A 17897-nucleotide genomic window follows, 5' to 3' on the forward strand; every position below is an offset into this window, starting at 1 on the left:
AAGGGCTGAGGTTTATTTACGTATGTAAGTGGCTGCATCTGCATGGGGTTTGCTTTTAATTCTATCTCTTTTTGGTCGAGTCTATCTATGTCTAGTTATATGAAAAGGTTGTAATGTTGGGTTTTCTAGTTTTATTAGCCTCAAACGGTGGTGGTGTTGGTTAACACCGAGAGGACGTGCGGTGCTTTGAGTGGGAATAATTCACGTGAAATCTATTTGGGGTAAGTTCTCATCAAAAGGAGCGCCGGTTGCATAAGATTGCGCAAGGCCAGTTGTAAGTAGCTTTTCTCATTAAATGGGCAATGGGTAGGTTGGGTACCCAACCACTTGGATTTTCACTCACCCGCCATATACAAGTATATATAGTAAAGAATCTAGTTTTCTCTATCCACACTCACGTTTTTCAGCCACCTCTCTTTCTTCCCTTTCTCTCTAATCCAACGAACTCATCTTCTCATCTTCTTATTTTATTCTTTTCTTCTTCATCTCTTCTTCCTCCTCCTTTTCTTTTTTATTCTACTAAAAGACGGTGGTTTGGTAGATACTATTATTTTGCATATTCTTTGTATATTTTATTGGATATGTGTTTCTTTTTGCAGGATCTATACATTGTGGTAGTGGATATGATTGTAGGCTTGAATATGTTTATTGGAGGCTAATTTGTAGATCTATGTAGTTTGGAAAATTAACAGACGGTGAGTTTTGAAAATCCACCATATGTGGGACAAGTATGAGAGTCAGGGAGAAAAGAGGACCCCAACCCGAGGGGCTGGAGTAGGGGCAGGGGCCAGGATACCTTGTTGCTTGCCTGCATCGGGCGGGTAGCAAGTCTAATTTTCTCTCGATTGTCACAATCCCATTTTTCACAACCGAATAAATGAAGTCTTGTATTCAAGAGGATCTACTCACCCTCAAAGGAGCCCTCACTTGTAGTGAGAGGTGGTAATTCATGCTCTTGGATTATATTTATGTCATATCAAGTCATGGGTATTTAATTATATAGGATAACAAGAACATTTGTCTCAACTCATTTCATACAAATAGGTTAACCTAATTTTTACATTTATTTATTTATTTTTACACGATTAACCTAATTTTATTAATAGTACGAAAATAACTAAGTAATTCAAAACTACAACTAGATTCATAATAACCTATTTCATACCAAGAAAAAAATTAATATTTTTTATAGTTAAATAATAATAGTAATATTACATTATAACATCAACATAGGTGTTACGGACGTATTCCGCACTCCTGCCAACGACATCTAAAGACCTGCACCAGGAAAATCAAAGGAAGGCTCGGGATGATATGGGACATTTCTGATACCTAAATCAGAATAATGCACATATGATGTTTTATCGTCAAAAAAATAATAATTTAGAAATTACCCGGTGTGTGCTTCCCTCCAATATGCACAAAATCTAGAGACGGTGGTGGAGATCTGTAAAAAATTGAATTTATTCAATTTTGCGAATGAACTTGTAATTGATTGGTTCTGTTTCGTCCAAATACGTCTATATCAGATCCAAATATTCACGGCTCAATTACGAACGAACATCCATCTACGTATACGCCACAGTATCTCATGGCTCAGCGTCGTCTTTTATCTCCAGTACACCCCACACTTCGCTCGCAGATGGCTACTACTTTTTGAATCCGTCTTGACACCCAAGGCAAATTTGCTGACCACGTGAGCGTGAGATCCACGCCCCATCCACACTCGTCTCCGCCGTTACTCCGCACCGCATCTACCCACGGTCCTCCTCCTTGGGCTCTAACATACGGCACCTTCTAAGCCTCTTCTCCAGGGCCCAAAGGATTGAAGAAATGGCTGGCGGTGCCGCTGGGGGTTTTTTAAGTCGAGCATTCGAGTCTATGGTCAAAGAATGTTCAGGAAAAAAATATCCAGACCTTCATAAGGCTATTCAGACTTATTTAGGTTGGTGTTTTCTTTTTTGTTTCTCCCCAAGATCTCCCTGTCTTTCCCTTGCTGCACCGATATAAATTGTTAGATAGAATATGCAAAATATAAATGTATATTTAATGTCCATTTTCTTATATTTTATGTTTCTTGAGATCACGCGAAAGAGGTCAATCAGACGCAGCATCCTGATTCCACTGACACAAATCAAGCAGCATCCTTACCTGGAGATGACAGGTCTATATCTCTTTATATTTCATCTGCTGCTTTTGTCTTTGTTTTGAATTTTACTGCTACAAATCAAGCGACTAAGATCTTTTCTTTTTTTTTTTTTTTTTTCTTTTTTTTTTTTTTGCTGTGGATCAAATCACACTACTCTGAACACGACCTTTTGGTTTTCAGATTCGACGTAGATCCATTTTATTTCCACTTTCTTTGTGCTGTATGACATGCTTTTAATCTCCCCTGGGCTGTCTTAAGGATATGCTACTGAATCAATACCCTCAGATGGAGTTGGAGTCATGATTTGCTTTATTTGACCTAAATAGATGGATTCTAATACTAAATTCTGACCATTTTTGGTTTTAGTTCCCTTGAAACCGATGGTGGAGCTGAAAAGACTGGAACAGAACCTGGTCGCCCACATACTGCAGAGGAGTTAGAGCCTGTGGGCAGAACTGGAACTATTACCACTGTCTTATCTAGAGCTGGGAACACCCTTGAAGGAGCTCAGGCAGAACTTGTTCTGAATCCACTTCGACTTGCATTTGAGACTAAGAACTTGAAAATCATAGAACCTGCTTTGGATTGTCTTCATGTATGTTCTTTCTCTCATTGTTGTAATGTAATCTTTGAGATGCTGTATAGACTAGGGGTTCTGCCTGCCCTACACAGACAGGTAGCCACCCTCCCCACACCCTGTCCCTACCTGGGCGGGTTGACACCACCACCACCTAGTCACCCCTGTCAAACAGCAGAAAATAGCAAAAAATAAAAGAGAATTAGCCATCCAATTCAAGAATTAGCGTATCTGGGTGACCTGCCGCCCAACCCTAGTATAGACTGTGGCTCAAGGAAAGAACAACAACCCCTTGAATGCAAATTCAATAATATGATATTTTTGTTTGATATCTACATTAATCATCAACTTGTTCTGTTATTGTTTTTTGAGTGCAGAAACTCATTGCATATGATCATTTAGAGGGTGATCCTGGTTTAGATGGTGGTAGAAATGCCCCACTGTTTACAGACATTCTGAACATGATTTGCGGTTGTTTTGACAATTCATCGTCTGATAGGTATTGCTTTTGCATATTGGTTAATTTCTGCCTCTATGTTTCCTGTTCTGCCCATTTATTTTTAAGGAACAATGTGCAGCACCATTTTGCAAGTGTTGAAGGTACTTCTTACTGCTGTGGCATCCTCAAAGTTTAGAGGTATGTTGTTAAGGGTAGAAAAGGGTGTTTCTTATGGTAATTCATTTAAACTGAGTCTATTATTTCTACTCATGTATGTGTTGGCTATATCCTTTATTATTGTGGAAGAGTGGACTCATTGTTGCTTTGGAGTATTGCACGTCTTGAGATGTGATCGAGGAGTTTTTTAGTACAAAATGGTGCTTCGATGTTGGGCCTTGTTTTTCATATGTGCCACATAATTTTTAATGCAATGAACTACACTGAATGTGATATCACTCAGATTCTTGGCTAGTGATGAGTTGGCTTATAGCTTTTAATCATCATAGAAGTTGTTCTGATATGAAATGATAGAGATATGGAACATAAAGAATTGAAAAGGAAAAGAAAAGAGAGGTAAAGTCTAATTTACAATGGTGATGTGTTTGAACTATGAGAGTGAATTTCTTCACAATGAGAAAGGCAACTACTTTATATGCCACTGATGCACTAGTCCTTTTTTCCCCTTACCGGTTTTCTATTTTACCTTTATAAATTTTAAACCTCTCTATTTTTAGTCACATAATGTGGTTCTTGAAATGGGGTATGCACCATTAATTAGTAATGCCCATAGGGAGCATTTGATGCTATGCATACACATAGTAAATTTTTATGTTTCAAGTTTTATTGTGTGAAACGAAGATTACTTACCCAAAGGAATTACAAAAGATGATGTCATTCAAAAGATAAAGTCTTCATATGCTCATTGGATGTAATCATTCTAGGTGGCTTGCACACCCACCCATGACTTAGAATTGGTACCAAGCATCATGATATGACCAACATATAAGCATTCATGACATGCACTAATTCACCATTTCTTTTATCATAAGTTTCATATCATTACTTATAAATAAAATAAAATAAAATAAAAAGTTTCATATCATAAGCACTTATAAAAAAAAAAAAAAAAAAGGTTTCATATCATAAGCTTTCTCATAATATTCATAACATGGACATGGTGATAAATCTCATAACTTTCATATTAAAACTTTGATATAGTTCTCATAATGCAAATATAATTTTTGATAATTGATAAGAGATTTAATTATCAAGAATATGCATAGCCCAAGAGAAAATACCTACATACACTCAAGAAACTGAAAAAAGACTAAAACAAATCGAGAAAATCATCTCCATTCAATACAAGAGCCTTAGCCCACAAACTCAAAAGTATTAAAGAAAAACTCCCTAAGTTCTCCCATCAAGCGTTCTCTGACTTCAAAACATCTCCCATTCCTCTCCAGTCATAAGGACCAAATCAAACACAAGGGGATCATCTTCCAAATGGCAGCAACACGATGTCTTCCCTCAAAACCTTTCCAACAAGCAAGAAAATCCACCAATTGCTTAGACATCACCCAAGCAATTCCCGTCCTACCAAAAATCTCTTTCCACAAAATCTTGGCCACCTCACAATGAAGTTAACCATCTTTTTCACACATAAAGCACAAATCTACTATACAAACTCCACGCTTTCTTAAGTTATCCGTGGTCAGAATTTTTCCAAGAGATACCAACCAACAGAAAAATGCCACCTTACTAGGCACCTTAACTTTCTAAATGCATTTCCACGGGTAATCACTAACATAATGGCAGGTTAGTACCTTATAAAAGGAACTAACCGAAAATCTGGAATTTCCTTCATGAACCCACAACAAGATATCCTCCCTTCCTTGAACAATCTTTAAATCATATAATCTTCCAAAAAAATCTGAGACTACATTCACTTCCCAGTCATGCACATCTCTCACAAATTCAACATTCCATTGAGGATTATTATTCAAGAAAGAAAGAGAATCAGCCACTGCAACATCTTGGTCCCTAGCAATCCTAAAAAGGGAAGGAAAAACATTCTTGAGGGCTGAATCCCCACACCATATATCATGCCAAAAATGTATCCTTGTCCCATCCCCCACCTTAAATTTAATATGTTTGACAAACTCCCCCCAACCCATCCTAATGGACTTCCACAAACCCACCTCATACACTCCTCTAACTTCATTAGAGCACCAACAACCCCGACAATCTCTCATATTTAACATCAACAACATTCTTCCATAATGCATCCCTCTCACCCTGATATCTCCATAACCATTTCCCAAAAAAGGCTTTGTTAAAGAGCCTCAAATTCCGCACCCCCTTAGACAAATCTAACTTTTTCCAACCAACCAACCTTCTTTCGATCTTCTCGATCACCCCATTCCATATCAAAACAAATTTATGAGTAGCACCCAAAGGAAGACCAAGATACTTCAAAGGCAGCAAGAGACTTTACACTCCAAAATATTAGCCAAATTTGAAATATTGGATCGGAGCCCACTAGAACAAGTTCAGACTTGTTTAAGTTAATTCTGAGACCCGAAACTGTTTCAAAACATAACAACAAGGCTCTCAAAGAATGAAGATGTTCTTGATTGGTCTCACTAAAAATTAAAGTATCATCAGTAAAAAGATGTGATCCATTTTGGGGAATGGCATCCCGGTTGGGTTTTTTAATAGTTCATGTGGCTTGAGCTAACTATTAAAAAAAGGAAATCCCAACTAACATGGGTGTATGCCTTTTACATGTCCAATTTGATCAATATTCTAGATTCATCTAATCTAATTCTTCTATCCAAACATTCATTGGCAATTAAGACCATGTCAAGAATTTGTCTCCCCCTCACAAAGGCATTTTGAGATTTCAAGATAATTTTATCCAACACCACACCCATGCGAGTAGCTAGCACCTTACAAATAATCTTGTACACCCCATTTACCAAACTAATAGGCCGAAAATCCCGCATTTCCACAGCCCCCACCTTTTTAGGAATTAGTGCAATAAAAGTAGCATTAAAATTTTTCTCGAATTTCATAAATGAATAAAATTCAAGAAAAACCTTCATAATATCTTCCTGCACTTACCTGGTCAATGGAATAAAAAAACAGCCCATCAAGCTTAGGTCTCCACGAAAAGTCGTCCCTAAACAACTTCTCATAGAAATTGACAATATGTTCCTAGATGGCCTCTTGATTTGATAGGATGTTATCACCGTTATGAAGTACCTCAATAGCATCATTTCTTCAATGAGAGTTCGTCATTTGGTGAAAAAAATTTGTACACTTGTCACCTTCCTTCAACCAAAGGACCCGAGATTTCTGCCTCCAAGAAATTTCCTCCATTAAAGTGATCTTATCTAATTCAGCCAACTCCTTTTTTTCTCTACAATTCCTCATCGGATATGTCCCCCAACAGCTCCCTATCCTCCAAACTCTGCAACTGTTGCAACAAAAGCTTCCTCTTATTTTCCGTGATCTCAAACTCCTCCACATTCCATTTCTTCAAATATTGTTTTAATGCTTTGAGTTTACCAGCCAAAACAAAGCTCGGAGTACCTGAAAAAGAGTACGAAGACCACCACAACCTCACCCTATCCACAAAACCCTCTTCCTCCAACCACATATTTTCAAATTAAAATACCTATGCCCTCTAATTATGCCCCCACAATCCAACATAATGGGGTAACAGTCAGAGCACATTCTGGAAAACCTATTCTGGCTCAAATCAGGAAAACAAGCTTCCCAAGAAGGCAAAACCAGAAATCTGTCCAGCCTCAATCATGCCCTTCCATTGGACCACATAAAATCTCCCATTGGCCATTGGTAAATCAATCAAATCTAGTTCAAAAATCAGATCTGAAAAAGCAGTCATAGCATGAGGGAAATGAGTATCCCCCCACACGCTTGCTAGGAAACCTTGTAATGTTGAAATCCCCTCCAAAACACCAAAGAACATCCCAACAGTAGCTAACAACCGCCATTTCATCCCATAAAATTCTCCTACTATTATCCACATTAAGGCCATAAACCTCCACAAAAGCCCATTTGAATCCATCATCCACACTCTTAAACGACAAGCCAACAAAAATTCTCCCACATAATGATCTAGTAGCTCCATTACCCTCCTATCCCACATAACAATAATACCACCCGAGGGCCCTGAGACGTTTTCTATAATTGTTAAGCCCCCGAATATTCCAGGAAATAATCTTTGGTTTCATTGATAATTATTGGCAACCCTATGCTTGCTTTTATCTCTAAAGGCACTTCCTCCACTAGCATTATAATTAATGGAGCACGACAATCTTTTTAATTCTCTCTCCTTTTTTGAAGCTAATCTAGCCAAAGATGGTTGACCAACCACAATTGCTATAAGAAGTGCTCTAAATTGTTCCTCAAAATCATTGCAAGAAATTCCCATGCAATCCTTGATTTCATCCACTTTACTCAACATCCAATCTGAGGGTTTATTAGGCCATTCAGTTTCAAGAGGGATGAAACACAATGGATCAGGATCCATTTTGTCTAATTCCATAAACTCCCTTGACTCACTTGCCTCAGAATCTTCCCCCTACCAAGAACCATATGCTAATCGAAGTTATTGAACTGGGTACAAGGGACCCCAAAATCATACTCCTCGATGGACCTAGAAGCGTTAACTCTCAGCTCCACTTCACCAACCTCATCCTCCACATCCACGCCCTCTAAAACCTGCTCAGTACCCCATAGCATAACTATGAAAAAGATAGTAACTTCACTGACCCTTCTCTACCCTTCTTGTGATGAAAATCTCCCTTTAAAACCTTAGGATCAAAGGAAGACAACTGCCTCCCTTTCACCGGAGTGAGACTCACCACTTGAGTACCCCCAGAAGAGTCGTCAACCGCCGTCGACCCTTTCTGTGATGAAGACGCATCCATCTGAGCCTCCTCACTAGTCAGATTCATCAATGTAAATGGAGAGTCGCCGTTGGTGAACTCAACGTCAGAAGACCTCTCAGAGGTTCACCTGCCGTCAATGACCCTGTATATGATGTTGAAGCACCCGTCGGAACCATCGGACCCTTGGGCTGAGCCTCAACTCCTATCGGGCTTTTGGAACCCTGCTTCCCACGAAATGGCTTAGCCCTCCATTGAATAGGCCTGCTTACTGGGCCTCTAGCCAACCCATCTCCCTTATTAGCATTAGAACCCCTAGGTCCAATTCGAGTCCCCATCACCCCTTCATCACTTCATTGTCCACTAATGTTTGGCCCAGGCCCATAAGCAAGCCTAACCCCCATCAACTTTATTCAACAATGAATCCAACCTCTCCTTCCATCCAATCAACTCTGCCCTTGCATGCCAAAGAGACCTTTCAACTTCTCCAAATTTTTGTAGCGCCATGGAAGGCCAACCTTCTGACCCACCATCAAGCTAATTCCTCTGTGAGGCAACACTCATACCATCGTTCCTTTTACTAACATCCAACCCTGGCTCATCCTTCCTAATATTTCCATTTCCATTATTCTAGTGAGAACTAGAAACCTCATACTCTGGATTCATCAATGCCGATATGTAAGAAGCTTCACAAGGGGGGATATCACCTTTGAATGATGTATCCGATATCACCTTCTTACCTCTAGAATCTTGAACAACGCCACCTTTGTTTGGAGCAACTATGTTTTTAGAAACAGAAACAGAGGACCTAGAATCAACCACGTCTCTCATTATCCTCACAAAACCTGCCCAACCACACCCTTTCCTCCCTTCTGGAATCATAATGATACCATTCCCCATAACAGTGCCAAACTCAATCAACTTCACAAACCTACCATACGCAGTATGACACTTTTGAACCAAAAAAACTCTATTTCCCTCCCATCTAGTATGGTAAGATTCCATTCTACCCGATGACCTCAAACAATCCTCCACCACCTTTGCCATGCAAACAACCATTCCTTCACTGAGATAAAGGGTCTTTGACAACTTCCTACTCTTCTTAGTAATACAAAAAAAGTTGCCACCTTTCCTACTAAACACGAACCTCTTAGCTTCTATCCAAAAACTACGATCCATTTTCATCTAACTAAAGATTTAACCAAAAGAAAGAAAAGAAGTTGAAACAGAGAAAACAAGGAAAGATTTAAGGATTATCCCCAGCGAGAAGCGTCGGGAATGGAAGACAAAAGGTCATACCATTCATCTTGAAGCCACCTAAAGAAAGTTGCTTAGACAAAGAAAAATTTGCAAATATAATTATGACATAATAAATAGCACATGCATGACATTAAATCATTTGCAAACTTGGCTTGCATGACATATCATATCGTAGGTGCATATCAACTCCATTGTAAGGTATCATACACTTTATGGGGTGAATTCTTTCGGCGGGTAAGATTTACTTTGGTGATGCTTAGAAGAGTTGTGGATCTTTATTACTCATGGAAAGGATTGAGTGGAAGTCTGCGGATAATAGCAGTATGAAAGATGATTCGTCATGCGCCTCATTTGCTGCCTTTGGAAGGAAAGGAACGAAAGAATTGTGAGGACCATGAAACGGACATTTGTGGAGCTCAAAATTATTTCTATCAATATTCTTCTATATGGACTATCTCTATAGACTTTAATGGGCAAAATCTACATGACTTTGTTTTATCTATTATTTCCAATTGATAGGTGTTACGCTTGTATACTCCCTGTCTACTTGGGTTATGCTTTTTGTGCTTATTAATAAATCTTACTTAAAAAAAGTCACATCATAGGTGCATACTACTAACAATTTTTCTCTTAGCCTCATAGTTCTACTCCCCTTCAGCAACCTAAGGAAAACATTCATTGTCATTATATTACTACCCTAGCAACTCTAATATTAGTCCTATACATGCTTTTTATCATAAGAGTGGATCTGATTTTCTTGCCATATGATTCTTTTCCATGGTTGATCACATTATGACTCATGTTTAATAGTGCTACTCTGCACTTTGTGCAAATGCATTTTTTGGGTGTACTAAGATTAAATTACCTTAGAGCCAACAGGTCAGATCTGGTGTTGGCCCAATATAAACTTTTTTGGGCCTTAAAATTGGTGTCTGTGTGTGTGCAAACTGTAACCAGCTTAGTGTGGGCGAAGTTTTCATTAACTTGTTTTAACTCTGAAGTGTTTTTCATACTTAGGGATTATGAATCACTGTAAAGATGAGTCATTGGGGGTTGAAATCAGGGGATAAAATTCCAGAACAGTCACTCAAGATAGGCCAAACGGCAACCCCATAGGGCTGTCACAGTGCCACAGCGGTCCCTATTTCTCTTTTCTAACTTCTAATGTGCACAGGCCAACTCTAGCCTTCTAGCCATGGCATAATGTATGCATAAGCATGTGAAATAATATGATATTTTCATAAACATGCTTTTAGAAACAAAGTTGCAAAGAAATCAGTTATTTTCACAATAAACAGAATGTGTAGAACTTGTATGCTAAAACAACTTTGTTTCTATGATCAGCCTATCACATATCTATCATGGTTTAGTTGACTTAAGTTGATTAGGGCCTTGTTGCTTAGTGTGCATACAAATATATAGCTTTTTGTCAATGACTTTATATTTGCTTGTTTCCCCAGCTAGGTGTTTTCTCTTGTATACATCCAGTGTACTTCGCTACGCCTGTTGATATTAATAAAGTTTTACTTATCAAAATAAATATTTGCTTGTTTCTTTTTTTCTTCTTCTACTTTTTTTTTTTTTTTGTTATGTTTGCAATTGAAAAGTAATTACTTGTTATACTTGTCTCAATTACAGTACATGGGGAACCTTTGCTGGGTGTTATCAGAGTATGCTACAATATTGCTCTTAACAGGTACTCTTTGGGTTTGTGCCTTGGGTTGCTGATATAAACAAGATGTATAGCAAGGGTATGCTGATATAATCTCTTTGGGTTTGTATTTTGAATGTCTAGCAAGAGTCCTGTGAATCAAGCAACATCAAAGGCAATGTTGACACAGATGATGAGCATCATATTCAGGAGAATGGAAACTGACCCGGTATGGAAACTATATTCCTTTGTTCTAAATGTATTTATCAATTCTCATATAAAAATATTATCATATATACACCTTGTGTACTTGATGATACCTATCCATTCATTAATAAATTATACTTAACCTTAGCAAAAAAAAAAAAAAAAAAAAAATGACTAGCAAAATCTTGTATGTATGCTAGAAAGTTTCTATTGTCTGACAGGGAATTCAGATCTGCTCTTCAGCTGGTTCTGCTGGAGAATCAGAGGCTGTTACAGTGGAGAATTCAAACACGAAGGTTGATGAAGCATCCTTGGCAGATCAATATGAGAAAGGAATGACTTTAGGAGAGGCACTGAACCAGGTCAAAGGGTCCTCTCTTGCGTCTGTCGAGGAACTCCCTAATCTTACAGGCAGTGTCGATATCAAGGTGCTTGTTTCTCTATTAAACATATGTTCATCAATTCTCTTCTAGTTACTCAAGTTCAAGTTCTTTGGTTTGCCACCGCTTAATATGTTCCCAACCTTTCTGACATGACCAATACTGAGTGTTATGATTATCAAGTATTCTTTGTGGTTTATTCTGGCCCTAATATTGTACTTATATGTTGTATAGAGTTTAGAAGCAGTCCTTGACAAAGCTGTGCATCTTGAAGATGGTAAAACAATAACACGGTATGACATCGTATATATTCTAGTTTGAACATTCTACATTTTTAATTAGGATGATAATTGCAGTGCATTTATTTTCTTTGCTCAAAACTGTAACTTTGAACTCTACTAAGAGGGATTGACCTGGAGAGCATGAACGTAGTACAACGTGATGCTTTATTGGTATTCCGCACCCTTTGCAAGGTTTGTTTTCTCATTATACTCTCCACAATGTTGTTAAGATTTTTGAGCTTCCTTTACTTATAAAAAAATGAAGCTTCTTATAAAAAAATGAAGCTTTCTTTGTAACTCCTTGAAGTATAATGTCTGTAGATGGGAATGAAGGAAGACAATGATGATGTTACAACAAAGACAAGAATCTTGTCTCTTGAGCTTCTACAGGTCAATTTTATGAATTTATGTGTTTTCCTGTGCTTACTTTAATTGGCCAATGAAGCTAATGCACTAGATTCTTATCCAACTTTTATTCTTTATTTTTTTATGTTTAGATTGTTATCCATCTTGGGGTGGCATATCAATATTATTTCATAACTATAATTTTTGCAATCCGGGTGGCTAAGGACCTGCTGAATTGTATAAAAGCAGCATAGTTACTTACTATTTTTCGATCAGTTTAGAATGGTGGTGATGTTCACTGGAGTTTTAATTAACCCATGAATATTTGACTTAGGGTGGTGGAATCATCTGTGATCATTAAGTGTACAACTTTCTGGATTTGCCTAGGTCTCATGCTTGGTCTCAACAAGGACATTCCGACAAAAAAGATGTAGGGGAGAATAACAAACATTGTAAGAGGCAACGCATCTAATACCACCTTTTCATCTGTGACATCAAAATTTTACTACTACTATTGTTGAGTAGGAAAATTGAAGCTATAATAAGTTCTCCCAAGCACAACTTCAATAACAGACGTTTGTTTTGGAGAACTTCAAGAAATAACATGCTAGAACATCATAGAGATGATGTAAACAAGTCCATGCTGATTATTCCAATCTCCCATTTTTCCATATAATCTTGACTTTTAGGAATTTAGGTATGGATAGGCTAGGCTTAAGCTTGAGCTTTGATGGTTAGATTTTTTTATTTTTAGATAGTTTGTAATACATCTTATATTTAATACTTCAGAAAAATGTAGTTTTTAGACTCCATCCTCCTAGAAAATCTTGAGTCTTTATCCTTCCATGTGTTCCCCCAAGATGGTCCTACTTTCCCATAAAGGAGTATTTTGATAAATAAGGTGCTTTCAAGTTTCAAGGGTAAGATTTTTTTTCTGGATGGCAGCCTTGGAGAAGATTTTAGCATTTGATAATTTGAGAAAGAGAAGTGGTTTGAGAGATGGAGATTTTTTTTTTTTTATAAGTAATAGTATTATATATATATATATATCAATAGGAGTAACCAAGTATACTGGACGTCTACAAGAAAAACACCTAGCCCGTACAAGAAAGCCCCTAATGACCCAAAAGCCCATAAAAACCTACCCAAAATACACAAAGTCCGATACACCTCCCCGACCCCATCCCCTATCGATACACCTTCCCAACCCCATCCCCTAGATTCTGTGAAAATAATCCTCTACCCAAACATCCCACTACGAAAACGTCTTCACAAAGCCCTCTTTTTAGCCTTCCCTCGACTTGAGCTAGCTCCCTTAGTATCGTAGTTGATTGCCCAAGAAAGATTCTTTAACTCCCTACTTTTCTTAAACTTAGATTTGGTTTCAAGCGTGTGGCTCGCTTCGATTGCAATGAGTAGTGCTTTAAATTGGTTTTCATATTCTCCCTGTTCTCCATATGAAAGTCCCAGGATTTGTAGAAACCCATTATCTTTATTCAGAATCCAATCCATTGTTGAACCCACTATATCGTTAATCGGAGGAAGAGAAACCAGGGGAACGACATTATCTCTAGCCACAGTAACCGACTCTAGGCTTTGTTTGGTTACTCAACCCACTTCAACTCATCTCAACTCATTATTACAACTTTTTCAAATTCCAATACAAAATATAATAAACAATTTAACTTTTTCAAATCTCAAAATAATAATAATATTAAAACATAATATTCTAATAATATTTTATCATCTCAACTCAACTCACTTCAACATCCAAACGTAACCTAAACATTCCCCTACACGAGGCACCAATGACAAATCGATTTCCTTCTCGCCAAATTGGGGAATGAGTTCACTTTCTCTCCATACACTTTAACAACGGGTGATATGCTCCGGTGACTTTTGCCAGAATCAGTACCCTCAGTTGTTTACTGCTTAGTTATTACTTGTCAACATGGACAGGTTTCTTAAAACATTTATTGATAGAAACAAAGGTGTTTGTTTTATCGTTGGAGGAGGGAAAAAGCTTTTGTATTATTGAGAGGAGTAGGAAGGTTACAAAGGAGATGGTGTTAAGCCATGCTAGTGTACGTTGGTTTGCAAACACGATGGAAGAATGTTCATTATCGAAGGGAAGGAGAGAATTTTGCAAGATGGATCGTGATGGTAACAAGGCACTTTTCGCTTACTGGTGTTCTAATGCTTTTGGGCATTATCTAGAACTAACAGATTACGGTGGTAATGGGTGGCGAGGCCTTCTTCTAGTGATCCCGAAAGGATTGAAAGGAAGGGTGGAAAATTTTGTCTCTAGAGATAAAACATGCTCTATCCATGCATGTCATCCCAACAAGCAAGGTTCAAGCTTTGTCTTTATGTCTAGACAGGGTGGTAGACAAGGGGAAGGAGAAGGGGAAGCAAATCAAGTCGTATGTGAGGCAGCAATGGGTGAAGCAAGGAAACCGGTGTTGGTGTCGCGTAGTATGGGCCACTCATCGACATTGCAGCAAAGTGGAAAGGACAAAAAGGGAAGTGAAGCAGGGGGGTATTGTTGCAAAGAAGTATGGTCTGAGGTAGTCTATTGTACCAAAAACTAAATCCAGGCTCTACATAAAAGAGGATGGTGGTAGCTTGTCCAAATTCGGCTTGGTAGAAAGAGAGGAGCAGGGGGTCCTAAAATGTTTGAAAGAGGAACTGAGATGTTGAAGTACACTACAGAACTTTAGAAGGCCTTATATGTAAAGTGGACATGGGCTTGGGCTTGGGCTAAGGCAAACACAATCTCCTTTGTGTTTATATCCCTCTAGTTTACTTTCCAGGACTTTCTTGCCCTCTTCTCTTCTATCTCTCCCCCTCTCACATTTGGTGTATTTGTTGTATACCTCATGTGCTTCGATTATGTGTTCCTTTTTTTTGTTGTCAATAAATATTATCTAGTAAAGGTAGTGTGACTATGGTGGACTCGAAACACTCAGAGATCTACACTCTTTGTTTTGAAGTTGGATGGAAGTTCCATGGTCATCACTAAGAGGAGTAGGAAGTTCATGAAAATAGTGAGGCTAGGGATGTCAACCCAAATCACTGGAGGACTATCTGAAGGGTAAAAAAAGGACTTCTACACCACTGCACGGGAGGGAGCTAGAAGCTTCATTGTGCAGATATGCTCCAATGCCCGTGGTCAGTACATGGCATTAGTGGAGTATGGAAACAGTGGTAGATGTAACTTCATCTTCATCTCGGAAGCGATGGATGGTATGGGATGGGGGAAGATGGCAAGTGCACTGAGAGAGGGTGGCAGATCTTTTGGCTTGTTGGTGCAGCATACGGGGAAATTGCCAAGTAGCAAAGGTTTGGAAGATGGTACCCCTCTGTCTTATGTGGTGTATGGAATGAGAGGAATAGAAGATGTTTGGAAAATAGAGAATGCTCATTGGGGGGATTGGAGACCTATTTTTCTCTTTGTTACTTTGGGCTTAGGCTATTGTATTAGAGGGAGTAAATTTTAATGACATGTATGCTTCTTTCTTTGTTCGTAGGTAGTAATTAGGTATTTCTCTCTTGTATACCACCTATGTACTTGGCCTATGCCTAATTATGAGGATTAATAAGTTTTCTTACTTTTATATAAAAAAAAAAAAAAAAAAAAAAAAAAAAAAAAAAAAAAAACGTCTAGGCTTGTATTCGATTCTTTTTCGTTGTACTAGCGATGGAAACTAAGGACGTTGCTCAGAAGGGGACGTCGACGCCAAATTGTGAACCATCAGGGGGGTCAATGTACAGTGGGGTGGCACACAAACTTGCGCCAGAGTTCTTTGGGTTGACTTCCATTACACTTGCTACTAAGGTGACACTCCCAGTGTCTAAAACCGAGACTTTAGCCCATTTAATGTGATATGTCAATGAGAGTGGAAGAGTCGTTGGGAGGGTTAGAGCACTGCAGGGCAGCACAGAAACTTGTGTCGGAGTCATCTAGGTTGATGTCCAATCTTTTTGCCACGAAGTTGACTATACCAACACCGGAAAATGATAAATTAGGTTAGAAACAACTATTTGTTGACTTTGAAAGTGCAAAAACAGTGGGGGGAACTCTACATACCGTGAAGGAGGCAAAATGGAAGGAACTTTGGTCTTATTTGAGTCTAACAAGGGAAGGATGAAGCAACAGTTGCTGGAAATGGTGGTTGAAGGGAGGGAAGACGCAGGGAGGGGCAGGACAACAGATGGTGGAAGAACCTATTCCCCTAAACTTGTTTCATCCCAGTGTGTCAGATTAGGTAATTCAAAAAGTTATGGAGATTAAGCATTGTGTAGGGATCACATGCGAGAGTTTCGAAGATGAATTCATGGCATTACTCACAACTATAGATGCTAGATATGCACACACCAGATCTGATCCATATCTCAATTTGGCTAAAATAAAGGGGGAGGGGGGGGGGAGAGAGACAGAGAGACAGAGAACTAAAGAGGCTTACTTTGGCAATGAATGATAAGGTAGGGGAGAGGAGCTCTAACCGGGGGTGTTTCAAGCGAAGGGCAAAGATGACCCTCTTTATGAAACCAAAAATTATATCATGGAATGTAAGAGGGCCAAATGAGAGTAAGAAGCGGCTCCAAATTAGAAACTTACTTCGTCAGTGGAAGGGTGATATTATTTGTTTACAGGAGACCAAGCTGGATCATATTACAAGAGAATTAGTTTGAAACTTATGGAGATGTCAACATGTTGGTTGGTCATACTTGCCATTTAAAGGGGCATCCAGTGGTGTTTTAGTTATGTATGATAAAAGGGTGGTGGAAAGGTTGGAGAAATGTAGGAGAATTTACTATGGCTTGCTCATTAGAATATAGAAGACTAATTCCAATGGGCATTTGTAGGAGTATATGGCCCTAATATTGATTCTGAAAGAAGGTTATTGTGGGAAGAGTTGGCGGGTCTTCTTAGTTGGTGGAAGTTACCAAGCTGTATGGGGGGTGACTTCAATGCAACTCGCTTTCCGAGCGAAAGGTCGGGTGTGTCACACCTTAATCCCGCCGTGAGGGATTATTCTGATTTCATTTTCAAATATGAGATTATGGATATTCCATTAATTGGAGGTACATTCACATGGTCCAACAATCGAGAACACCCACCGTCTTGGTCAAGGATTGATAGGTTTTTGATAATTACAGATTGGGAGTTACATTTTCCAAATGTAGTTCAAAAAAGATAACCCAAGTTATGCTCTGATCATTTCCCTATCATCCTAGATTGTGGAGACATCCAAGGGGGCAGAAGGTATTTTAAACTTGATAATATGTGCCCCAAATCTAACAGTTGTGTAGACAGGATTATACAATGGTGGTCGTCTTACTGTTCCAAGGCTCCCCAAGCTTCATAATGGCAAAAAAAGTTAGAAGCGCTGAAAAAGTATCCAAAACGATGGAATGACCAAATTTTTAGAAACGTGGCCCAACAGAGATGCTCTCTCTTGGAGGAGCTACTGTGTCTGAAGGGCATGGAGGAGGCAAAAACTCTCTTTGAATCCAAGAGAATTCGTAGGAGTCATGTAGTTATAGAACTTGAAAGAGTGATATTGATGGAGGTGATCTCTTGGAGGCAAAAATGAATGACACTATGGCTTAAGGAGGGAGATAAGTGCACGAAGTTCTTCCATCAGGTGGCTAATTCACATAGGAGGAACAATGCTATTGAGATGTC

At 38.7% G+C, this 17897-nt stretch overlaps 1 protein-coding gene across 2 annotated transcripts in view; it reads left to right on the forward strand.

The window, feature by feature from the left end:
* The first annotated feature begins 1595 nt into the window (after positions 1-1595).
* LOC121262748 (brefeldin A-inhibited guanine nucleotide-exchange protein 5) overlaps positions 1596-17897 on the forward strand; it is a 44101-nt gene continuing 27799 nt past the window's right edge. Inside the window, exons 1-11 of one of the 2 annotated variants that reach the window (XM_041165339.1) lie at positions 1596-1945; positions 2083-2164; positions 2516-2744; positions 3104-3225; positions 3305-3363; positions 10980-11037; positions 11137-11221; positions 11421-11627; positions 11814-11872; positions 11983-12052; positions 12182-12250. In XM_041165339.1, the coding sequence (XP_041021273.1) occupies positions 1834-1945; positions 2083-2164; positions 2516-2744; positions 3104-3225; positions 3305-3363; positions 10980-11037; positions 11137-11221; positions 11421-11627; positions 11814-11872; positions 11983-12052; positions 12182-12250 (1152 nt within the window). In that variant the 5' untranslated portion in view covers positions 1596-1833. The remainder of the gene's footprint in view (positions 1946-2082; positions 2165-2515; positions 2745-3103; positions 3226-3304; positions 3364-10979; positions 11038-11136; positions 11222-11420; positions 11628-11813; positions 11873-11982; positions 12053-12181; positions 12251-17897) is intronic. The other variant, XM_041165340.1, reaches the window with a different exon arrangement.

Source organism: Juglans microcarpa x Juglans regia, chromosome 4S (assembly GCF_004785595.1).
Source record: "Juglans microcarpa x Juglans regia isolate MS1-56 chromosome 4S, Jm3101_v1.0, whole genome shotgun sequence".
Classification (NCBI taxonomy): Eukaryota; Viridiplantae; Streptophyta; class Magnoliopsida; order Fagales; family Juglandaceae; genus Juglans; species Juglans microcarpa x Juglans regia.